Raw genomic sequence first — 27,781 nt, 5'->3', positions numbered from 1 at the left:
GTTTTATATCACTATGTTTCAGAGTAAAAACATTCCAGTATTTGATTTCTATAGTATTTTTTTTAACACACAAATAATTCTTTATTTTGTTTTACACACCAACAATAAATCAAATTAATCAAAATATAAAATTTATTATTACATTTCCTTTATACAAAAAAATCTTATTCACATTCTATGTTATAATATGGTATAATATTATCACCGTAATGAAAATGTATACAAAATAGCAAAGAAGTTAAAATATGGTATAATATAAAATCACCGTAATGAAAATGTATACAAAATAGCAGAGAAGTTCTATTCCATGATAATAAAATAAACCAAACTCCCAAACTATGCAGCTGCTCTGTCAATTCATGGAAAAGGTCAAAGGTGGTGAGTCAAACAGATCCAGGATATCTAAAATGGCACGCTAATAAATTGAGGAGGAAAACTACCTAATTTTTATATAACATCATATTACAAATATTTATAGAAATTTTAAAACGGGCTCAATCATTTTTAATTTTGGAGGTCAGTCCTATCCGGAGGTACATATGTAATCCGATTGCTCTTGTTTTTATATTGTTTCAGTTCACATTTTCTGTTTTGTTTCTTCCCCTGTCAACCCTTTTAAAAATGATTTTCTATTTTTTAGCAGTAGCTTTATGCAAGGTATGTTTGTATAAAACATAACAAAGTACTATGAATCGCTGATGATTTCCATATTTCTGTTGTTAAAACATACTTGGAATAAACATAGTTGTCTACATATATATGTTTATAATGTCTTAACATTGAATTGTCACCTAAGTTCAATGAAAACCTCTTTTAAGTTCCTAAACTTTATTAGTCTTTTTTCAATTTCTATTCAATATGTCTATTCTAATAATGCTGCATGTCTATCCAGGTCAATGTCTTTTAGCAGTTGAAGGAATTTTGTCCTTTCTTCAGTGAAAAGTCGTTGCCTTTCAAGTTCAAACATCAAAGCCCAAACATCTTTAGGTTTACTTTTCACTCCACACACGCGTCCAACTTTCTTTTGCTCATCAATACCTATCTTACGCCCAAATTTAATCAACTTTTGACGCTTATCCCAGCAGTCAGGAATTGCTATTTCACTGAATCCAGGAAAGCTTGGTATCAATTGCTTGATCTTTTCCTCGTCCACACCCTCCATCCCTCCGATTACAACAGCTTCAAGTAGAACATCCACATTTGACGGGCTAATTATTCCAGGAGCTCCAAGTAATTCAAAGAGTTCGAATGGATCATCACTCTTCTCTATGTCAGTTAGAGTAACTTGTTTGAACATTAAAAGGATGAATTTAAGTAAATTGATCTTATCGTGTTCTTCCCACCATGATGACACTTCCACAAGTAGTTTTCGATAGTTACTCATGGATAGTACTTTAGTTAAAAAAAAAAAAAAAAGTTATTATTATGCATACAACCTTATTGAATCTTTATTTCTTTCTTTATTTATTCTTTCCTCACGTCATATGTCTGTCATCATGTGAGAATAGCCATCGTTGCATAGTGCATATAACATGCATGTATGCATGTTTACAAATTTTATAATTTTCGATTATTAAAAATCAGCACATTGCAGACCATTCGAGGCATTTTTTTTTATCAACTGAAATATTTTGCTCTTTTCATAGACTAGTAGTGCCACCAAGGCCTGGCTTAATAGGTAGTCATTGCATGGATAACCTAACTCATCACAGTCACAGTTTAAATCTAGTTTTTTTTTATTGTTTTTCTGCACACAAAAATAAACCAAAATTATATATTATAGTAAAAAATACAAAAAAGTGCAGTAGGCCAAAGTTTGCTGGCAAATTGTAAGTCATGGCTATCAGATTTTTTTAAAAAGAAGTATTGTAATAAGTATAGTGCAAATGCAATTTCTCATAATCGATTTTACAATTTCTTCTCTAAAGAGATATGGCATAAATTTTAAAATGAAATATTTCTTAAAATTTGCTTGCTTGGCTGTCACATAATTACATACTGTAGTCCGGTGGCAGGAGGGGGGAATCACCACCCGAAAGGGGACAAATTTCCATCCAACTTTTCTAGACTAGAATTTTCCGTAGATTACGAATATGGAAGGTAATCGATCAGGATAGGAAGCGTTTTCGAGATATAAGGGGTCAAAGTTCAAAATTGACCAATTACAACAATGTATTATGTATATGTATTATAACAAATTTATTGAAGCACAATTTGGTCTTTTATTACATTTTTATGATTATAAGTGTCTATTCAATCACCTTATGAAAAAAAAATCCTTTGTGATTAAGGGTCAAATGTCAATATTGACCAATCATAGAACGTACCTATAAAACCAAATAAAAACTAATATTTAATAAAAAATCGGATGTTTTCTCATCCTGTTAATCAATCATACGCAATGTAAAAGAGCGAATGCATCATTTCATCAGTTGACATAAGGTCAATTTCATCAGTTGATGTAAGGTCAAAGGTCAACATTTTAATACGCGTATTAGTTAACAAATAAATGCAAAGTTGTTATTGATGGTTTACAAGTAATCAAATTATTGGATTAGTAAAGTTATGTTATTTCATTATAATACTGTATTTAATCAAATCAGACTTCGATCAGGATAGGAAGCGAATAGGAAGAGATAAAAGGTCAAAGTTCAATTTGGTCTTTTAATACATTTGTATGGTTATATGTATTGTATGGTGTTATTCAGTCGCCTTATAAAACAAATACTTGGCAATTAAAGGTCAAATGTCAATATTGACCAATCAACCAATTTGCATTTAAAACCAAATAAAAACTAACATTTAGGACAAAATGTTATGTTTTATCATTCTGTTAAGACATCTATCAATCATACACAATCAAAAGAGCACATTTATCATTACACAAGTTGACATGGGTCAAAGGTCAACATTTGAATAAATGATATACTAAATAATGCAAAGTTATTCAAACTATGAGATCGATGTTCATAAATGTAATCACGTTATTTGATCAGTGAAGTTATGGTATTTTTATATTTTTTCTAGTGCGCATTATTTTAAATGTATTAATATAATACTGTAAAATAAATAATAAAATTAATATTATGACGATTAAAATGTTATGATGTTAAAATGTTGCGCTGACCTTCAATGATTTGCCACTATACAGTTGCATTTATTAGGGCTACAATATTCGTTTTTGGAAAAGAATACCAATTCGTACAGGATAGGGCATAGCCAGATCCAGGTGGCCAAACTCAATCCACAACTCACTACACAGACAGACCACCATTTTTATATAGTTTGGCCCATACAGGAAAGAGTTTCCTGTATACAAAGGATTCTAAAATAACCTATATGGATTTGCCCGAATGAACACTCTAAGGACCCTTTTGGGATCTCTATGTGGTGTGCTACATAAGGCCCTGTATTAGAAATTAGTATGGGGTAAACTATGGAATAAAACTAAATGTGCACCCTCAATCTTTAAATAAGATTTATGGATTTGCCCAAATGAACGCAAGGGCCGGTCGTTCTCCATGGATGGACATTATACCCCATAATGGAAATATAAGGGGTGACACTGTGAGTTCATATAGACAGGCGCGGCCCATGAATTAAGCTGCCTGTGCACTCTCGATCCTTAAGAAAAATTTATGGATTTGCCAAAATTAACCCAAGGGCCGGTCCTCCATGGACATTAAGCCCCATCATGGAAATATAATGGGTGACACTGTGGGTTTATATAGACAGGCAGAACCATGGAATAAAGCTGCCTGTGCACTCTCGATCCTTAAGGAACACTTATGGATTTGCCCAAATTAACCCAAGGGCCGGTCCTCCATGGATGGACATTAAGCCCCTTAATGGAAATATAATGGGTGACACTGTGGGTTTATATAGACAGGCACATGGAATAAAGCTGCCTGTGCACTCTCGATCCTTAAGGAACACTTATGGATTTACCAAAATGAACCAAAGGTAACTTCTGAATTCTCTATGAGCCGTACATTCCGTTTATTGGAGATACATGGATACCTGATTGAAATTGCTCAAAAGAAAGACATTGTACTGTATAGTAATAGTATTATTCCCCTTCCACACCTCTTTGAATTAAATCCGCCCTGATAGGCTCTTATGTACAGGATTCAAGGCAATAATCACACTTGTATTTTTCAAACAGTATAATCTATTAGATTGAATAAAAATATCTATTATAAACAATTTGCCGTTAGAAATCTCTATTGAGTGAGTCATATGGCCGAGCGGTTAAGGCAGGGGCGGCGTTTACCGTACCTAAAGAGCCAACAACAACATCGGCAAGGGTTCGAGGCCGACTCGCTCCTAGTTCTGGTGGTGGAACAAGTCTTCTCGGATAAGGACTATAAACCGTAGGTCCAGTGTACACAGTTATAACCTGTGTGTACTTTAAAGAACCCAGTTCATTATTCGAAAAAGAGTAGGGGGTTACCCCGGTGAACTGGTTCACACAATTGCCCCTGTATCAGGGGGATTACCACCTATCTGATAGGACAGTGATTAATTCACTATTGGTAATCCTTGGCCACATTGCCTAAAGACATAAAATAAAATAAAATAAAATAATAAATGCCATGTCGTTATTTAGATGAGAAAAACAGGTCAAAGATTAAAATTACAGTCACTTTTTGAAAAAAATGTTGCATTATGGCAAGTATAAATATATATATTGTGAACAATTTGACACCAAAATTGGCTCCTTACGACAAATATTTATTAATTTATGTTTTTATAACCTTATTCAATTATGTCAAAGGTTAATAACCACACTTCCGGTCATTTTCAAGCAATATCATCTGTTATACTGAATATAAATGTATATCTTGGGAACAATTTGCTCCTATTTTTAATTCTCTCCGACCTGCCGTTACTTAGATATAGCAAAAAGAGGTCAAAGGTCAAAATTGCTAACAATGGGGTTTCCGGTCAATTTTTCAAAGAAGGTTCTGTTAGAGCTAATATAAACATATATACATTGTGAACAATTTGACACCAAAATTATCTCACTACGTCCAGAATTTCCAGAGATATAGCATGTTTTTATATTGGTCAATTTTGAACTTTAACCCCTTATATCTCGAAAACGCTTCCTATCCTGATCGATTACCTTCCATATTCGTAATCTACGGAAAATTCTGGTCTAGAAAAGTTGGATGGCAATTTGTCCCCTTTTGGGTGGTGATATCCCCCTCCTGCCACCGGACTACTGGTATTCAAACTTACCAGTACCAGTCGACGTCCATGCTGACTTTCTTTTGACGGTACTCAGAGGAACACCTGTAAATACAAAATTGTAATATTATATGGTTGAACTTAAATTGATGACAATTTTACAGTTAATTATACTGTATATGTACTATATATGTATAATACATGATCAATAAAAAACTATATAATGCAATGCAATAGTGTTCACACAGACTAGGGATATTGTATATAGACGACCAGACATTAAAAAGTACCTTAAAAAAAGAAAATCTGTATTTAAAATAATATAGATCGCAATGAAATGTTTTGTGGTAGCGTATCTACATATTCTGTGGTTTATTATATAATATAAATTTTTGTTTAAATAAATGATACAAATTTAGACCAAATTTGTGATACGATGAATGTAACTCATAATTAATAATAGGTCCTGTAATGAACTTGATTTTAAGTTTGATCATTCTGTTCTAACGCTGGCCAAATGATTTATGTCCAATCACAGACATCCCTTGTTTGCAGAGTACAACTTCCTGTGTTGATTGCGTAGCATTCTGTCATGGACTACAAGATATCATATTTCATTTGTTCCTAGCTCAATCATCACATATAATAAGACATTACATTCTCATACCTGGTATTATCGTATTTATTCAAATAAACACTTTGCTTTAAATAAACGCCTCCCTCAAATAAACACCCCCCATAGAACATCATTTTTAATAAACTAAATAAATACTATATACTAATACTATACAATCTCTTTTTACAGATCTATGTGTTGTGGAATGGCAACAGTGTGCATTGCTTAATATCCACTTAGTCTACATCATTATCATAGTAAATGTAACATTATGTTGATATAAAGTTTGCGGTACACCACATGTCCTGGACTTTCTGTATTCTCACTCCTGAAGACGACCAAAGAAGAAACAACTCAACAGTCCTTTTCTGAACTATATACACATATACACACCACAAACTTTACATCAACCTATTGATTGTAACATACCTGGATTTAGACTTGCTGTTCCAACATCACCTGTAACAAATGAAATACACAATAATTAATTCAATGGATGCTATTAACACACACAAGCTAGTTTCTGGTAAAAATATATGTATTTATATCAATAATGATTCTGATAGTACTACTACTGGAAAGAGGAATGAAGATATCACAGCTAATAGCAGCATGTTGTAACAATGTATAGATTATCAATAATGATTCTGATAGTACTACTACTGGTAAGAGGAATGAAGATATCACAGCTAATAGCAGCATGTTGTAACAATGTATAGATTATCAATAATGATTCTGATAGTACTACTACTGGTAAGAGGAATAAAGATATCACAGCTAATAGGAGCATGTTGTAACAATGTATAGATTATCAATAATGATTCTGATAGTACTACTACTGGTAAGAGGAATGAAGATATCACAGCTAATAGCAGCATGTTGTAACAATATATAGATTATCAATAATGATTCTGATAGTACTACTACTGGTAAGAGGAATGAAGATATCACAGCTAATAGCAGCATATTGTAACAATGTATAGATTATCAATAATGATTCTGATAGTACTACTACTGGTAAGAGGAATGAAGATATCACAGCTAATAGCAGCATGTTGTAACAATGTATAGATTATCAATAATGATTCTGATAGTACTACTACTGGTAAGAGGAATGAAGATATCACAGCTAATAGCAGCATGTTGTAACAATGTATAGATTATCAATAATGATTCTGATAGTACTACTACTGGTAAGAGGAATGAAGATATCACAGCTAATAGCAGCATGTTGTAACAATGTATAGATTATCAATAATGATTCTGATAGTACTACTACTGGTAAGAGGAATGAAGATATTTAATAATTTGCATGTGTTTGTTTAATTAAATTACAGAATAATCATATTGTTCATTCAGTTTATTGTTTATTGGTCAAAATAAATAAAATAAACTTGTATATATTACTCTTACCTCCAAATAGCCGCTGGTAACGTGTAACATCCATCGTAACAGACTTGCCAGTTTTGGTGCATTTTAACTTTCTATACTGGAAATCTTCAAGATTTTGAATGTGCTTCTTTTCTGATGCATCACTACATACATCACAAAGAATGCATCTCTCATATTGAATCCCTCTTCTACCACCATCTTTAGTAGGTTCAAATGACTTCTGAATCGTTAACAAAACCTAAAGGTACAAATTGAATGGCAAACTGCAATTAACACTATATGTCGATTAAACACATACTTAATGTAGCAACTCTGAATCAGCAGCACAAATTCTTAAAATGTTTTGTTCACTAAAAATTTACAATACAATAAAAGGAAAAACTAAAACAATAAAAAATAAAATAAATATCTAAAATACCAATCTAGTGAATTTTTAAAGTCATTTGTTATTAATTAATATTATATAATAAAAAGTCAATCACAACTAGTTTTGACAACTGTACTTTAAGTTGCTTGTACTTTAAATTGATATTATATTAAAATTTTATCAATTTATAATTAAATTTTAAAGATGTTTTTATATCAATTGTTACTAATCAATGTTATATTATATCATAATTAATAATGTTAACTGAAATCAATAAAGTTTTAACCTTATAAATGGTAGATCTTAGCAATAGTTAATAGCTTTCAATTCTGATATTTAGGGTGGTGTTTTTATTATGAAAATTAAAGAATCTACAAAATTACAATTTCAAATACAAATTAAGACGATGAAACAGCTAAAAAAAAAAATTATTTTAAATGTTTAAATTATTTTAAACTATATCGTATTATAACAATCAACCAAAACATCTATAAAAAAATATATAGTTCTCCAAACTGATATGAAATGTAACATACCTCTTTACATGCTTCAGAAGAGGGTTCCTCATTACTTGTTTCATTACGAGCAGGAGTTCTTTTAATAGTCACCTGAAAAAAAGGAAAGTGATGTTTTGATATTTTAATTTGAGTTTAGAAATAGATTAAATTATGATTTATTCACAAGATATTCTATGATACAGTACCTTTAACAAGAACTTTCGCTCATCCTCCATAGTTATGACTTTGACAAGAGATAAAGTCACATCATGATCTTGGTCGAAGTAAAGTTCAGCATGATTATACAAGAGTATTGGGTCAACTCCTTTCTTTTGAAATTTGTTGAGGAAATCTATAATCATATATGGAAACAATACATCTGGCAGATATCCCTTAAAGTCGTAATAGACACTGATAGCTGGAAATTCATCAGGCACTGGTTTCACTTCAGTTGATGTCTTGAAAGCAAGGCGTAGTGGCACAAAAAATGACCGCTTTCCAACAGATTCCTGAAATCGTTAAATTGTAAAATGTCAATAAAATTTCTTTTAATAAGAAACTAAAGATCATTTCCTGCACATTTATTCAAAATATGTGTGACTAAAATTTTATGTAAAATTTCACCAATTACTGTATGTATATTAATACCTAAAATCATTTTTTAGTACATAATCTTGCATACCAAACATGTTACAAAAGATAACTGAACAAAACCTACTGTAGATGTACTTGCCACATCTTGGCTGCTGGTTGTCTCCCTCTCACAAATGAAACCTAATTGAATCATCAGTTTTACAAGGAACTTAAAATTCTTTCCTTCGTCAACTTTACGCTTTTTCCATAATGCTCGCAACAAATCTTCCTCAAGTATGCCCTTGTCAAGATTATCAAAAGCTTTCCTAAACATGGGAAGCTTAAAAAAAAATAATAATAATAATTAGCCATACTTACAATTTTGTGTTTATTAAGTTATCAAACAATTTAAAATCTGAAGGGGATACAGGAATAATGTTAGAAGAATATAGATAAATACTTATAAAATACTAAAATAAAAATAAATAAATAAATACTTTCACATCTGATATGTACAATATACCACACAATGTTAAACTATAATGTAACTGTCAGATATTGCTTTTCATACTACAGTACCTATAGGAATTCACATGTGCCTATTAATTTCTCAAGGAACACTGAATTAACATTTTTATGAGCCTACTTACTGGAGATTCTGGTGGAATGACTGTTACAAAAGCAGTCACAATTTCTACCAGCTGCATTGGATCTAACACTGCTTTATCTCTTAATAATTCCTTGTCAGGCATGTAAATAATTTCACCAAGATCATACAGGAAGTTAAGGAGGATTGATTCATCTGCAATACCATTCTCACTTGCAAGCATTTTAAGCTAAAGAAAAATATTATTACTATTCAAATTTAAATAAAATATGAAATCATTGGTAGGTATATATTTATAACATTATTAATTTTAAAATCTTTGGAGGTACAATTACCATATAAAAAAGTTTTGCGTAAATACTGTTACTTTTGTCATTTACTTTAAAATGTAGGATCTGAAGGACAGCATTACTCTCACTGGGGAATAGAATTTTTTTTTATACGATTGTTCTTACAGAATGGCAACATTGCGGAGAATATTCCATGTAATATTACCACTGTAGGTTGTCAAGTTGTCTGGCTCATTCGTTAGGGCCATATTACCAATCAACATTATTATATTTACTAACACTAATTGTTTTTAATAATGGGAAGATTCTTTTGTTTATACTACTTTCGATATTATTATTTTAAATACATTTTTATTCTGAAAAAACATAAATTTACCTCATCAACAGGACACAAAGAAAAGTGTTTTTCTCTCCTTAGATTATGTATGCCACATCGAAAACGCATCCACTTTAAAGGAACATCCTTTTCTAAATCTGACATAAACTCATCAATAACCTTTTTGAGTTCACTAAAGCTCTCATCTGTTGTTCTTTTACTGTTTTCGATGGCAAAATAATGATTATGCACATGTACTTCATACAGTTTCTCTTTAATTGCATTTCGAAGCTTTTTAAATACCTTTTTTGCCTAATAATAAAAAATTTATAAATTAATATTAACAAATTCTTTATGATCTCTGCGACCAACTATTAATTAATATAAACTGTTTTAAGCATAGCCTTAAGAAATATTTTACCAATCTGTTTTAAACTGAACATATATATTTATGTATATTTTAAAGATATTTTCTTAATTCTATCTTTTTAAATTAACAATTTTTTATAAAAATCCATTTCTGAATTTTATAGTTTTATCTCAATTTTAATGGAATCGACAGTTATTTATATTTAAAACTTTTAGTTATCCGGCCTCATTGACTTACTTTTGTATTGTTTTTTTTTTTGTACTGTTCTGTATATTGGCGAAATAAATGATATGATATGATATGATAGATATGGGCTTACTCTAGTGATTGCACAATAGACTTAAAAATGTATTGTCCCTTTGACTAATTAAAAAAAAAATTTTTTTTTTTATAATTTTCCAAAAAAAGGGGGTAATTTTGAAGTATCATAATAGTTATTAACTTTCACCAAAAATTAGTCGAAAAAAAAAAAATTTAACCGAAACACAGATGTTTTTTTGTTCAAAAAATAACTTTGACTTCCAGTCAAAGTTTTCAATCAAAACATATCTCATAATGCAACGCGCTTGTTTGGCTACTCTGTATGCATAATCATAAAACTTCTTCGCGATCTGTGTAAAAACACCTTTTCAACCGTGACGAGTTGTAAACAATCCTAATTAGCATCATGCATAATGCATACTCATGGTTTGAAATCTTTGTTTACTTTCGCTTGCGACGATTTCCCAGACGAAATGTAATCTAATTAATTTACCTGTTAATTACGTAAACTTGTTGTTTTTGGCTCAAATTTTCGACTTAAAGTGAATAACTTTAATATTACTTTGATATGGCTAATTTAAATTTAGAATATTTTTTTTTTCATTTTTTGTGTTTCAAGGGACAATACATCTTTAAGTAATCAAATTAATTGATACACTACAACAGATTTCCTCATTTGCTTATTATAGACCTGCAATATATTCTTGGTAGCATTAAGTATTACCTCAGACTTCTGGTTTTTTTCACTCTTACCAAGCTTACCCTTATGTGTACCCACAATAAGGATAGTTGGTTTGTGAACTCCCTTCCCTTTATCTTCTTCTACAATACGACTATGAGAATAAACTGACAGGATGTAAGATAATATGAACTGGAGATTGGTCCATTGATGTTTACACTTTTTCTGTAAAAAAAATATATAAGAACACTTAATCAAAGTTAAACTTGAAATGTTTAGTTTTTAAAAACATTCATTATTACATCTTATTGGAAGGTATGAAATAAAATATTGTAAAATAGTCAAACTGTTTTTAATGCATAAAATGCATGCTCTTATCAATTAGAAGAATTTTTTAATCACAATGCCTTACTGCCGCCATGTTCTAGAAATACTTACTCCAGTGGAATCAATGAAAGTAGCAAGATCATCCAAGGGTTTACTGAGATCAAACACAACAATGTAAAGTGATCGTGATGTCATGAAGATCTGCAAAAATAATTTTGTTAATCAAATATTGACTGATTAATATTAAAGCCTTCTGGAAAAATATTTTAAATTATACGTTGACCTTTCATATAAAAATTCTTTGATAATATTGAAAATCAGTGATGATTGAAAACAGAAAACAAATAAAGGAAAAGTATAGGTTACTGGATTTTTTTTTCCAGTGTAACAACTTTGTATAGATTGATACACACAAAGTAGATGAACTTGAAACAGTTTAAAACTTCTGTTCTATATTGTAAATGTATTATATGAGAATAAGATTTAGTAAGATTAAAGTCCCATTCTCTACGTTTTTTAGATCTTATTAAAGGTCGGTGCACACTGAACAATTTACACGCGAAGCAACACGCAACAAGCGTCAAATCGAACCGTAATTGTCGCGACAGACGATTTCAGTGTAAATATCAAATCGAACTTGTAGGCGTCGTTCGATTCTCAACCTAGCGAAGGCTCCACGCGTGAATTCGCTAGAGTTGCTCCATGGGCAACTTTTTCGCTTTCGCTTGCAAATTCGCTTTAATTTGACCAATCAAATCACAAGGATCGTAGGACTGTATGTGATGTCATCAGTCAGACGAAGTTGAAAATAATTTGTTCATGAATACTGTGTCAGCGACATAAATTTTGTGGCCATAATTCACGAGTATTCTTGTCTTTTTATGACAAGGTGTACTTGAAAATAAAAATCACCAAACCAAAGAAAATGCCTTTTCAGTGGATATATTGTAATACAAGTGTATTGTAAAATACAAGTAAATTGGAGATAGATTTGTAAATAGCCTACCTACCTAGGCTAGGTCTAACTAGCTTTTTGATTAATGCCTCTAGGCCTTTGCCTACTAGCTAGATAGCTATACGCCCAGATCGAACCGGAAATGGTAGAAATGACGCGTGATGCAAACATACTCCGATCGCGACATTTTATGTAAAAATAAATATTATATGATCCTGTAGAATGCGATAACTTTTTTTGTCTTTGAATGGTTAAAAATATGATTAGATTTAATTCATCACTATGATGAATTATAAGTTATATGCATTGATTTAAATAATAATTGATTTTTAAAAGATATATTGATTTTGTCATGATCTTTAATTAGGTCTAGTTATAATACATGAAAGATAGGATATTGGTTGCACAAGTATAATAGCCGGTATCATCACTGCACATCGAGCCCCTTGCATAAAAACAAAGATCCGTATATGTCACAAACCTCCCTTGTTACATAATAAAGACATAATTTCTATAGATTTCATTATAAATCAGGTGTATAATTTATGCACTAAGAAATAAAATTAACAAAATAATACGGAAAATAACAACACAATCTTGTTTGGTTTCATTTTCAAAGGTGAGACTCGATCTCGGTACCGTGAATGCTTTAGACACGACCACAGACCACTGAGCCATACACAACTACACTAAAATTTGAAGATTCCTCTGTCTGTGTATTTACTATGCAGTAACCACTTTGGTGGAGATCGATTATTACATATCGCAATAAATTATATTTTTTTAATATGAAGACATCTTTAAAATAGATGCACTGTCAAAGTATATTACCTTTAATATATGAAAATTTTAAAGAAGAATGTTAATGTTTAGTTTGTTGCTTCGGCCCACAAAAATGTCATTGTTTAATTGTCGAAATTAATTTTTGTAAATTTAATATGCAATTACTGATGACTTAATCAACTTTCTTTCTCTTTGTTTCATAATAAATCATAAATATGATACATACACTTCAAGAAAATGAAATGAAAAATAGGGTTCACCGGGCATTCTGACGATCTATATTAATTTGAAAAATAAGCATATTTTCATAATTTTTTAGCCTACACGTGCGTAGCAACAACTAGACAACGTCAGGCTAGGCATATAGCTAGCGTACAATGTTCGTACGTTACTGCTGTTTACCAGCTAGGCCTACAAAACTAAGTCTAGCTAGGCTAGGCCTAAAGTCCATCCACAAGAGGACATTCACTGCAACCTACTTTTCTCTCATTTTATCATAAATTACCATAAATGTACATCTAACAAGGAATAACCTGGTTTAATGTTTTTAAAGTAATATATATGCATTATTTTTACAAAACGTCAACAATTGTAGGGAATGGGTCTTTAAATAGTCTGAGTTCTGCCTTTTCAATGGCATAGCCTCTTGTTAAAAGTAGGTGTGCAGTCAAACAAACAATGAAAGTTTTATATTCGTGCAGTAGAACAAATAATTTAATTCGTTGAAAGATCAAAATGTTGTTCTATTTTTTTTTTATATAGTCCTTCATCTTTCACCTCATGTAATTATTTGTACCATTCCACTCATAAATATTCATATATTATGACAAACATAAAGGCCTAAACTATTTCAGAAGGCAGCAATTAAAGACGGCGTGACAACAGTTGATTTTCGAATCACATAAGAATATGCAATCTGAAAGGTTAATAGTAAATGTCTATTGAATATCATGTGACCCCACAATTCTCCAAACAAATTTTAATAATAAAATTTTATATCAGTACCAGAAAAATTTTGCCGATGACCTTGGCCATGCAATCATGTTATATACATTTTATACAGAAACATTTCCTTTAGATAGATTGGCTGACGAGGCATTTCAAAAGGAGAATTTTGGGTTTTAAATTGCTTTTAAATATTATTTAATTACTACATAAAAACATGTCAAAATGATAAAGTAATAACAAGAAATAAAAAAAAATACAATTTCATATACAATTCAGGGTAAATTCATGGAATTTCTTTTTTAGCAGCTTAGGAAAGCTCATTGGCTTGGCATATTCATGAGATCAATCAATCAATCAATCGTTCGATTTATATAGCGCCATTCCAACATTCATTGCTCATGGCGCTGTAAAAAATCAGAAAAGGTGAGTTTTGAGTAGTGACTTAAAGTGACTCAATAATGATGTGTGTTTAATGTTCAAGGGTAGGTGGTTCCAGAGCCTAGGTCCAGCAACACTGAAAGTCCGATCTCCCCAACTATGTTTGCTCCTTGGAATGTCCAGTAGCACCTGATGACTAGATCTTAGTTCTCGCTTTCCCTTCTTGACTGTCAACAATTCTGAGAGATATTTTGGAGCGCAACTATTTAGGCATCGGAACACCAGCAGCAGGATCTTAAATTTAACACGTGACTCCATGGGTAGCCAATTTAACTCTTTGAACAATGGTGTGACGTGATCATACTTCTTGGCACACATCACCAAGCGAGCTGCCCAATTTTGCACCTTCTGGAGAGTCCGCAACTGCTTCTTTGGCAGACCATACAGCAGGGAATTTCCCATATCAAGCCGACTTAAACAAAAGCATGTACAATCTGCTCTGTTGCACAATGGTTCAAGTAACGTCTGATCTTGGCGATGTTACATAAATGGAAAATAGCAGATCGGCAGATTTTGTTGATATGTGATTCCATGGTCATTTTACAATCAAGTTGTACACCAAGGTTACGAACTTCTGATGATGGATTGACTAGTACGCCACCAATATGTAGGCCATCAAACTGGATCTTTTTTCTCTGCTGAACAGAACCAAATAGGATCACCTCGGTCTTTTTATCATTTAGCTTGAGGAAGTTGGAGCCCATCCATTTTCTAATCTCAGCAGTGCATGCTTCTAACCGTTTTACGGCGGACAGAAACTTGGTCTGGCAAGGCTTGACAGAAACGTAGATTTGTATATCATCTGCATAGAAATGATGACATAATCCGTGTCTTCGTATTATTTCAGCAACTGGGGCAACATAGATGGAAAACAGCTGTGGTCCAAGCACCAAACCTTGTGGGACGCCACATAATAGAGGAAGGTCATCTGATGAAACATCACCAATGCAGACGGCCTGGGTTCTGTTCCTTAGATATGATGTGAACCAAGACAATGCTTGATCTCTTACCCCAATATCATGTGACAATCTATGAAGAAGCAGTGAGTGATCTACTGTGTCAAAAGCAGCCGATAAGTCTAGTAAATCTAGAATAACAAGTTCTTGATTATCTATTGATGTCAAAACGTCATTCTGAACACGTAGAAGCGCTGTCTCCACACTGTGGTTAGCTTTGTATGCTGATTGGTAAGTTTCATGGAGGTTGTGATTTGACATATGATTAGAGAGTCTAACTGCAACAACACGCTCAATAAGCTTCGAAACAAAGGATAAATTTGAAACCGGTCTATAATTTTTAAGAACTTCTGGGTTGAGGCCAGTCTTCTTCAGCAAAGGCCGTACATGTGCTTTCTTTAAATTCTGCGGTACTGTGGATGTGATAAGTGAAAGATTAACTAATTTCATTAGCACTGGAACTATTACAGGAGCGCAATCCCTTAAAAGCCAAGTTGGAATAGGATCTAGCTCACAAGACTTCATCGGGGATGCCTTGATCAATTTCTCGATCTCTTCATCTGTGGTTGGTTCAAGAATAGACAGTTGACAGCTTAAAGGAGCCCTTGTACTAAATGTATGCGCATCTTGGAGAACAGATTGAGGAAATCCTGATCGAATTTTAGTGATCTTTTCATTAAAAAACTCTGAAAAACGTTCAGCAAGAATACTGGTTGACTTACAGGTAGGTAAGGGTGTCTTATTTCCTCTATGCAGTAACGTGTTTACAATTTTGAATAATTGCTTCTGGTCGCCTACAGCATTATTTACTAGAGCTGAGTGATATTCCAACTTTGCAGTATGAATATGTGATGATACACATTGGCGTTGATGTGTGTAAGCATGCCAATCAGTTTCGAGACCTGTCTTACGCCATTTCCTCTCCAGCTGCCTTCTTACTTTTTTCTGTTTTCGTATCTCATCAGTATACCATGGAGTTTGCGGTCGAATAGTCACCAGACGTGACTTAGTTGGAGCAAGTTTATCTATGATTGAACGCAATGTAGAGTTGTACATACATATAGCATCATCAATGTCACATGGAAGAGATACAGTCAGTGTTAGTGGTAGTAACTCGCTGACAACAGAGTCAGCACAGAGATTCTTGTAGTTACGACTAGAAACTATTTTCTGAGTTGGCGGCGGTTTATTTAACTGTAACTTACATTGTACAGCTGAGTGGTCAGATATATGTGGGATGCCCACATTGACATCAGTTAGAAAAGTGTCAGTTGATTTGGTGATAAGCAGGTCAAGAGTATGACCTGCCTCATGGGTTGGTTGCTTAACATGTTGATTAAGATCATAAACTTTAAGAAGGCTCATAAACTGCATAACCTCCCTATTCTCGGATTTGTCAAGGTGAAAGTTGAAATCCCCGGCAATGAGCAAGTCGGAATGTACTAATGCAATGGTATCAAGCATGTTAGAGAACTCATTGAAGAAATGTGAGACGGTGAAACCATTTTTCTTGCTAGGAGGAGGACGATAGATAACTATAATTCGCAGTGTTCAAATTCCGTTACTAAATTGAATCAAGTTGATTCCAAACTCATGTTGCGTACGTTGTTAACGGAGATTACCCATGTTGTGAGATAATTGCGAAATACAGTTTTTGTATTAGATTTTTTTATCATATAAATTTGTAACAGTACAGTAGGTCTATGTATTTATTAGCACTCAATGAAATACAAAATTGTGTACAGTTTATTACTGTAGCCTTGGCTTCAATAGCCCAACAATAGCCTTTAATGGCCTAACTACTGTACATTTTTAAAAAATGGGCAATTCCATGCCTGCCACAATGGCTATCATAACATAAACTAGTTGGGCCCAGCCGGCTGCCGAGACAATTTGCCCATATTGCTTCCTACCTATGCCCATCCTAACAACTCTTTTTATATAATCTAATAACCTAACGCTCTAAAAATGTACATAAAGTGATCGAGGCAAAACATGGTCCGATTGTGGTCGTGTCCCAATCGTCTATGGTCGTGTCCCAACCGTCCACGGTGGCCATGAATAATTTATGCATGAGCTTTAACAAAGTGGGCAGAGCATAGCGTGAAATTCCGTCATCTTAACTTTTTAAAGATAAAGTCAAGTCACCATTTTCTCGTTTCCGGAGAACGACTATAAATAATGTATATATAACCTTAAATATACAGTTCAAATTTCACTCAAATGTTATTGTTTACTAAATAACTTTTTTATTGTGTTAAAATGGCTGTGTTAAAAGCGGCGTTTGAATGCGAGGTCCCTGGCTAGAAAGGCTAGGCCTATGCTGCATCACCAGAGCCAAGCGATTCAGAAGCGCCCACCGCCATGAGACAGGGGACAGAGATAAACTGCCGGTCGCAAGGGTGCGTAAACTAATAAAACAGCTATGTCAACTGTTTCTGATTTTACCCTCTTCCCTAACCGCTGTGTTTCCTAAAGTCCCTATTAGCACACAATACTGTACATATTTACAAACTTATTCCAAATCTCTCGCTTGAGCTATATTATCTATACCATTCCGTTAGGTGGAGCCACCTTCAAATCAAATACATTGTGCATGTTGCGATTAAGGATGAGCATGCTTGCCCAGATCAGTTTGCGGTATATTTTATGTAATATATAATCTATCTGCTCCCTCTATGATACATTGCAGAGCACATGCTAGTCTCGCCCAGCAGGTCTGTATATGTTATTGTTACATTTCATTGATTTTGAAGGCTACTCTAAGTGCAAGAATTGCAAACGTATCTCATTTTACACATTTTTTTCATAAATTTTTGAATAGATAAATGGAAAGAATTACTAAAAATACAGAAAATTGAAATTTAGTAAATTATATATTTAGTGAGTATGAATCATTTTAGCATTTTCATACTCTGTAACATATTAGCATAGCTGCACTTCACAGCCTTTGTTCTGCTTCAACGGGCTCTTATAATAAGTGAAATTGTTACCGTCCAAGAGACATTATACAACTAAATTTTATATTTTTTAATAGTAATTTCAAACCCGGAATCCCACTTTAAATATATTGTAATAAAACTCTTTAAACTTTTGTAGAAAGTATTTAAACAATGTCAAAAAAGTATCAACTAATACAAAGCAAATACATCTTTTGTAACTTACCCGATGAATACCATGGTATATCAATTGTCCCCCATGATCATAGATGTTAAATGTTTCTTCAAAAGTCTCTTCCTTATTTTCCTCAACAACATTCTTGATTGCATCTTTATCTAATTGCTGCTCTGTATCAAATGGGATAGCTTCAGTAACTGTATAAGCACCTGTAGTGGAAACAAGTTGTTTGGCTACTCTACAAACAGCATAACAAGCATTATTGTTTTAGTCCTATAATCATCTATAATCATCATAATTAATCAGTCAGTTAAAAAGTTACTATGAGTATATAGTTGTCTTCATTATCATCATAGTGAGCTTTCTCACCGGGATGGTAAGCGAAAGGGGATGGTAGATATGAAAGGATACTTTAATATGTACAAACTATTAATCTGCACATTTGTATAAATAAGCCCAGTATATATTTATGTATATTATATAGTAGGTGTAGACTGTGAATTCACTTTGATTCTTCTAGATTCATAAAAAAAAAAATATAAGCATCTTTGTAAGCCCCTTTTAAGGTTTTAATTAGGTGATTAATCTTTTTTTAACTTTGCTAACTAAGAAAAATGCCCATCAAGCCTGCATGTACAGCGTCTTTGGACTGTCTAGGAGTGGGATGGCCGCTACCATGTTTTCTCTAAATTACCGTCACCATAATTGTTACACAGATAGGTTGCCTCTAAGTTATAAATCTGATAACATAATTTTATACTTCTTTAGTTACATTAAATAGGAAAATCTAATTAATAATCTTATTATTTTAAATAACTATGAACTTAAATATGTCCCCTTGAAAAAATAATTCTTACAATTTTTTTTAAAATATGCAATTTTAATGTCACCTAATAGTTATCCACTTTGACCAAAATTTGGATTGAAAAAAAATGTATCTAAAAAACTTTAATTTTAAGCAAAAAATATTCAAATTGACTGCCAGCCAATGGGTTTTTGCTTGAATTTAACCATTTATTTTTTGTTATTTTATATGTGTTTCCTTTTTTTCTACAGAAGTGATTGACTACAAAATAATCTATTCAAAGTCTGATTTTAATAATCTTTATTTTTCATGTTTTTTGGGGACAATAGATGTTTAATATGACAGAAATTGCAAACTGATAATTGCAACTTATTTATTAATGCTTTTACTACAAAAATGTAAGAATAATTAGAATGTTTTTGTCTTGTGTAATTATAATTAGAATTTAAGGGAAAGTTACATACCATCATTGTTGCCATAGTTATTGTAGTCAACAACAATACCATCATCATCATCTGTAGGTGGTTTCATGTCAATCTGACACATAAAACAAAAACAATAAATGGATATAAAAAAGAAATATATGTTATTCAAAGTTAAATACAGTATTGTTTACAATTTAATATAAGAGAAAACTAATATTATTTACTCTCAAAAGCAAAACCAAATTATTTTTTAGAGTAAATTTAAAAGGATTGAAGCAAAAAAAATAAAAATGAAATAGCTGCTCATAATGCCTCATTGACTCATTTAGAAAGAAAGCCTAAGTGACTGGTTTGCAATAGTCCTGTAGGTGCTACTTAATTCAATAGAGAGGTTTCGCAATCTTACGAATACGATAACGAAAACGGATACGTCACGCACACGTATTCGTTTTCGTAAGCCATAGAAAAATCTGTTTCGCATGGCAACGAAATATCGAGGCGCGTCTAAAATATGACTGCGGTAAATTTGAGCGAAGCGCAGGTATGTGTTGCTTGGTGCTTGGCCAGCTGCCTAGGCCTAGCGTAACATCAAAGCGAGTGAGGACTTTAAAAACTGCTATTTATCTAAATTGACCTGGCATTTTAGTGAATTACTTTAGTAAATTACTTTCAATAAATCCATAATTATATTATAATCATGAATCATTCCTAATTCAAATGCAAAATGTGCAAAATAGATCAAAAACTATACTCGTTTTGGAGTTACGAATATGACTGGTGATATTCGTCAACACAAATACGCCTTACGAATATGAAATGGGGATCAGCTCAAAAGTTTCACAAATGTGTGACGTATCCGTTTTCGTTATCGTATTCGTATGGTTGCGAAACCACCCTATTATTACTGACATACGCTTACAGTTTCCTTTGCTCTCAATTTGTCAGTGACCATTTTCGTATACTGTTTTGAAGGATCACCTGTAGAGAAAGAGAAAGTGTGTACATATTATTTCAGCACATACGTTCATATGTGACTATACTTTGGATATTTTACTACTGTCGAAGTAAAATTACAATTACAGTACATCATCAAAGAATGTGTGCGTTATAAAGGGATCATAGAGTAACAATTGTAATGTATGTGAAAATATGACTGTTGAATCCATACTACGGTTGTATACATTTATTGAATTCCATTCTATGTCTCCATTTCATTGTGGACTTGTTTGTGTCTATGATAATAATTATTGATAAATATGGTTACATAACGTATGATGATGGGAAGAGTAATATGCTAATTTGTATTCATGTTTACCACTATCAGCTTTAGCCTCTGTCCATGTTGTGCTTGCTGTTCTTATCACCGCTATGCCATCTGTAAGTACATGCTTTTCCTCAAATCTGGCAAAATTATTTGAAACCAACAATGAACTTCAGTCATTTTAAGTACAGGTACTGTAAAACATTCACTTTTCTCCTTTTACTTCAAAACCATTTTAATATATTCATTAATTATACATTTAGGAAGTCAAGTTATCCGACCATTCGTATGATCTTTTTTTTAAATACAAGCCTAAAAGCAAATTCTATATTCTATAGAAAATTTGATGGTTTTATGATTATTGTAGAAACCGATTTATATATTTATAGACGTTTTTATTCAACTATTGTTATCTATCACTGCAATATTTAAAAAGTGGTAGTTTATCAAAATCAAATCAATAAAAGTTGGCTGGTTTGTAATTCTTAGTTGACTCACAAATATTTTGTAATGTTCATTTCACTGTCCTACTACTACTACTTACTCTTTTCCAAGACATGCATTTATGAGGCATGTTTTACCAACTCCTTCTTGCCCAATCACTTTAAGCATTCCAAGATTGACTGGAACGGATCCATCTTTCAAGGCTTCATTGTATGCTTTCTGAAAATCTAATTCACGTGCAGCAATATCTGAAAATTGAATCAAGATTTTAATAGATTTTTTAAACATCTGGAGTAAATAAAGTTAAAAAAAAACTAGAATTTGGTTATATGCATTGATTTAAATAAAGATAATTGATTTTTAAAAGATATATTGATTGATTGATTTTCTCAGAATCTTTAATTATTAGTTATCCGCATTCAGCGGATAACTCCTTGTAACTGTCCTGTTTCATCTTTTTTTTTTTGGTTATCCGCAACTTAGTTGCAGGATAACCCATGTGATTGTAAATATCTTTTTTTTCATCTTCTTTGTTATTCTTTCTTTCCCGGATTTTGTGACCAGCATATCTCTATTGCTTGTGAACATAACTTTGTATAACTTGGTAAAAAGATTGACATTGAAGGGTAGATGTGCAGCCAAGCTTTTGGACGATGTCAGATACGCGTTGCGTAAGTTACGCGCGATTTTATGAATTTCTATAACTGATCATAACTTTAGAACCAACAAATATTGTTTCATGAAACTTAATAAAATTATAATTCATATCATGGGTCAATTTTCTATGGATTAAAAATGACATGTTTTACAAGAAGTTACGCGCGCACGCGCATTTAAAGTTTCAAAATGCGCAAAATTAATTTCTAATCAACTTTCTACGCTGATCATGACATTTTGAGCATGTCAAAAATTCCCGCGCGTGCGAAAAAATTTACGCGTATGGTGCGCACGGTGCATGAAAATCATGTTTTTTTCTCTTGAATTATGATTTTCCAGCCTTTCCTAGTCATTTTAAAAAAGATTGACATCATTTCAAATTAAAATGACGTCATACGAACACGTTGATTTAGACAATTTGCGTGCGTTTTAGTTGCAAAAAAGACAAAATATTGTCAAAATTATGCCTACTTTGAATCTATTATAGCTCCTCAGGATCAACCGTTACCCCCATTTTTTAAAATTTAATATGTAAGCAGATATGTTGTAGATATGAATTCATGCAGAATCTTTACCCCTCGGATGTTATGACGTCATCGTATGGCCACACAAATGTAAAATATTGGTTTTTTTACTGTTTCGTTATTGCTCATTACATTAAATAGAGCGCATATCGCTTATACGTATTCCATTTCCTCATATATTTTAATACTGTCTAGGTCAATCAACTCTCTCTCGCATGAGTTAAAAATATTTTAATTTTTATGACGTCATCATGTCTAAAAATGTAAATAACGTGGGTCACTTATTTTTATCTTTACAGTAAATTTCAATCGGTTATAGCTCGTCAGAGTTATAAGTGATAATCATTATTAAAACGTTTTCTTGAAGCTATTGGATTGTAGATACGAATTCATGTGAATATTTTGTCAATCAGATGTTGTGACGTCATCATATGGCCAGTTGAATTCAAAAAGTCATATTTTCACCTCTTGCGTAAAAGTTCATTGCGTTTAAACGAGAGCGCATCTCACTTTTACGTGACCAAAATTCTTTAAATTTGTATTAATGTAATTAATTAGATAATTATCTTCTAAAAGTGTTATTTTTATGTCAATTTGATGATGTCATCGTGTTAATAATTGGATTTAAAAGATAGGTCTCGAAATTCCGTCTATGCTACACTGTATATAACATACAGTGTATTCTGTAAATACTGTAACATGATGTATGCTACAAAATAGGTACAATTCAGCACTGTAAACATATTTATTTCATGTCATAGGATGGCATAATAATTGTCGAGGTTCATATAGTTTAAAGTATGTGCATGTTGCGTATGCGCGGATAACCCGAACTCGTCAAAGTGACGAGTTCAAATCTAGTTTTTCTGTATTATTCTTCTTTCTTTCTGTCATTTTTGTGCAGAGCTTATCTCTAAAACGTGTAAAGCTAACATTTTATAACTTTGTCAACATGTGCGCATTTACGTGAAGTTGTGCAGCCACTTTTGTGAATGACGTCAGAAATGCGCAAAGTGACTTACGCGCGATTTTATGAATTTCGCGTATTTAACATAGATCGAAAACCATATAACAATTTAAATTGAAACTCAGCAAAAGTTTAATTTATATCTTGCGCTAACTTTTTGTGCACTAAAAATGACATGTTTTACACAAAGTTACGCGCGCACGTGCGTTTAAAATGTTAAAATGCGAAAAAATAATTTCTAATCAACTTTCTACGCGTTTCATGTAATTTTGAGCATGTCAAAAATTACCACGCGCGCGGTGCGCACGTAGCGTTGATAACATACTTTTTCCGCATGATTTATGTTTTTCCAGCCTTTTTCAGTACTTTTACCAAATTTTAAACAATTTCGGCTTAAAATTACGTCATACGAGCACGTCGAATTGGATAATTTGCGCGCGTTTTTTATGAAAAAGTTCAAAAATTCGTCAAAATGATGCATTTTTTTAAACCGTCGTAGCTTCTCAACTAAACGGTGAAAATTATTGTTATTACATATTCTGGAAGTTGATGAGTTGTAGATATCGGATCATGCATTAATATGGCTAACTGGACTATGTGACGTCATCGTATGGCCACTCGAATATAAAATATAGGGATTTTGTCTCTTTTGTCATAGCGCATCACATTTAATAGAGCGCATCTCCACTTATCCGTTTTCCATTTTCACCCCGATTTCGATATTGTCTAGGTCAATCAACTATCCTTCGCATGAGTTAAAAATATTTTAATTTGTATGACGTCATCATGCCTAAACATTTAAATTACGTGTGCCATTAATTTCATCTTTACAGTAAATGTTAATCTGTTATAGCTCGTACAAATAAAATGTGATAATCACGATTAAAACGTTTTCTGGAAGCTATTGGATTGTAGATACGAAATCATGAGAAAATGTTGCAAATCGGATGTTGTGACGTCATCATATGGCCAGTTAAATAAAAAAACTTGTATTTTCATCTTTTGCGTCATAATTCATTACATTTAAAAGAGCAAGCATCAATATTTCATGTATTCAAATTTCTTCTGCACGTTAATATGTTGTTACTGAGATAATTTCCTTCTCAAATTGCTATCTTAGTGTTTCATTTTGATACCGTCGCCATGTTAAAAATAGGAATAAACGGGGGGTCCCGTAATTTCACCTATTCTACACTGTATGTAACATGTATACAGATTATACCGTTTGCACTGTATATACTATATGACACAAAATTGACAGAATTCAGCACTAACAGCATATAATATTCTTAAATTCAGGTCATAATGCCATTGTAGTGAATTTATTTTAGTTGGTTCCGAGCTTTCTCAGGCGTATATATATAACTCCACGCGACGTACACTGTCACTGAATGATAACTCATACAAAAAGTATATTTAACTCAACTAGAACTTTTATTCCTTGTAACTCTATTAATACATCTTTCTACCACTGTACCAGTCAAGCCTTATTTTCTTTATCATCTTTCCGTTTATCTACTCTGATCTTATTCTCTCTTCTCCTCTAATATCTATTACATTCTACTTTTATACTGGATATGCAAATTTTAGGCTTCAGAGGAGGATAACATTTTCCCTCTAAAAATTATACGATTTTGATTGGCTAATAATAAGGCGGACCTGGTCTAAAGCATCCTTCTCTAAACACAGAGAATCACAACATCAATAATATGACAGCCATAATCTTTTTCCGTGTGCAAAATTCCAACGTATGACGTGCGCGTGGCGTTTGTCGTGCGGATAACTAACTCGTCAAAGTGACGAGTTCAAATCTAGTTTATAATATAGGATCTTGCTAACGGGAATACAATAGCCGGTATCACAATCCGATCAAAGATCCCTCTGCGTATAATGTCATAAATCACATTGTTACATAATAATAAAGACATTACTTACATTTTATCTAGATTTCATTATAAATTATGTGTATAATCTATACACTAAAAAATAAAATTGAACAAACAATATGGATAATAAAAAAAAATCTTATTTCACGAGCACAGACCACCGAGCCATACACAACTGACTAAAAGTTGTAGAAAGATTCCTCCGTGTATTTACTATGCAGTAACCACTTTGGCGCAGATAGATTATGACATACCGCAATGAATTATAATTTTTTACTATGATGACATCTTTAAAAATGTTAAAAAAACGATGCACTGTCAAACTATATACTTTTACCTTTAATATATGAACTTTTATTTTGAAGGAAGAAAGTTAAAGTTTGTTATTTCGGCCTAAGAAAATGTCATAAATTTTTGATTGTCGAAATAAATTTTTTAAATTTTAAAATGCAATTAATGATGACTTTATCAACTTTTGTACTCTTAATTTCATAATAAATCATACATATGATACATACACTTCAAGAAAATGAAATAAAAAATATGTGTTCCCGAGCATTCTTACGATCTATATTATTTTTTTAATTTAGCATATTTTCACCATTTTGTTACACGTGCGTAGCCTGTCACTTTTGACGTGCTCGTAAGAAAACGCAAATTCGAGTTGAAAAGTGAATAAAATATGATGATATTATTAAAGAAAGGTTGTACAACAGAAATCGGACAAAAAGAGTGTGCATTAACGTTTAACAAGCAGTGCGCGTGCAAAAATCTGTGCACTCATGGCAATTTTTTAAATGCTTAAAATTGCCTGAAACGTACTCTAATTTCATCGAAAATAAATTTTGACGATTTTGGAAATTTTAAGCGCGCGTACGCATGCGTTATATGCGCTACGCACGTAATTGTATTGTCATATGATGAAATAATGACCTGAAATTTATGAGTACCAAATTTTGTTTAAAAGTGATTCATGCTTGTGAAGATATGATTACAAACGTGATTTTGTTAAATCGCATGATAATGCATATAACCTAAAAATCAACAATCAAGCAAAAATCAAGAAAGCATGGCACATAAATCTGCAAACTAGCTTCATTCCAGTATTACAGTATTTTAAATGGAAACAATCAACTGTTATTATTTATGATAAATAAAATCTCTCCATTTGTTATTTGTTATCAGTTGCACACTTTTTCGCCTTTTTACAGTACCGCTCAGAAATGATTTTTTAAATAACATTAGCGTCTAATTCTCTCTACTGAAATCCCATTTTAATCACAATTCTGTTAAATTATATATAGATACAATCATAAAACATACAGCAGCTCTTATTCTTAAACTTACCACTCTCTGGCTTAAGAAGTTTTGTTTTCTGTTCATCACTTGTCTGTTTCTGAAATTGTGTTTGAAATTGCTCATCAACAGTACTTGGTAAATCTAAAAAAATGCACAAAACCAAAATATTACATATTTAATTTTCATAAAAAACACTATATTAAAAGTCATAGCTTTTTTTTTTCAATGGTATAAGGTTGTATAAGGCTCTGTGCGATACAAAGCCTTACAAACACTTGTGGGTGATTGTGTACAAGCAATCATTCATTCTGAATATACTATAATAATAACAATGTATATTTTTAACTACAATGTATACAGTTATTACAACTACAGTTATTAATTTAAATTATGTCCTAAAAAAAATCAAACTCATCCAAACATATAGACGTTATGCAACATTTTTTGACAGCGATCCTGAATCTAAATCGTTGAAATTATAGCAACATACGGTTGATTAGCATGGTTTCAATGGGTAAAGTGAAAATAAAGTAATCCTGAAATGAATAACTGGTATGATTCAGAATTAGGCAGTAGGAAATGCGATTAAAAACATCTATCGTAAGTTTTCAATATGCTTTGAACTTTTTGAATGTTTTTATTTATATTCTGTTTTATGACCAGTAACCAATTTTGTTTTTATACCTGTTTGTCATAACTCGAACCCTGCCATGGTTTAGGCTGATGTCAAACAATTTTGTCAATATAGATCTGGAATTGCACCTTTAAAGGCTTACAATAAGGGCGTTTTTCTGGTCCTACTAAGGCACGCTCAGAAAATGTGCTCAT

General features: G+C 32.2%; 1 protein-coding gene across 1 annotated transcript; it reads right to left on the bottom strand.

Annotated features, from left to right (window-relative positions):
- Positions 1–105: 105 nt before the first annotated feature.
- Positions 106–27,781, bottom strand: LOC140047631 (uncharacterized). The gene is made up of 18 exons (XM_072092667.1): positions 27,730–27,781; positions 27,002–27,094; positions 21,721–21,868; positions 21,231–21,316; positions 20,835–20,893; positions 19,955–20,027; positions 18,734–18,894; positions 11,600–11,689; positions 11,207–11,386; positions 9,912–10,163; positions 9,289–9,474; positions 8,784–8,978; positions 8,272–8,574; positions 8,105–8,176; positions 7,223–7,439; positions 6,239–6,268; positions 5,245–5,298; positions 106–1,392 (listed from the first exon to the last, which is right to left on the bottom strand). The coding sequence occupies exons 1-18, from the start codon at positions 27,779–27,781 to the stop codon at positions 863–865; spliced, it is 2,781 nt and encodes a 926-aa protein (XP_071948768.1). The 3' UTR covers positions 106–862.

Source organism: Antedon mediterranea, chromosome 4, assembly GCF_964355755.1.
Source record: "Antedon mediterranea chromosome 4, ecAntMedi1.1, whole genome shotgun sequence".
NCBI classification, from domain to species: domain Eukaryota; kingdom Metazoa; phylum Echinodermata; class Crinoidea; order Comatulida; family Antedonidae; genus Antedon; species Antedon mediterranea.
This window is presented reverse-complemented; position numbering and strand designations above follow the sequence as displayed.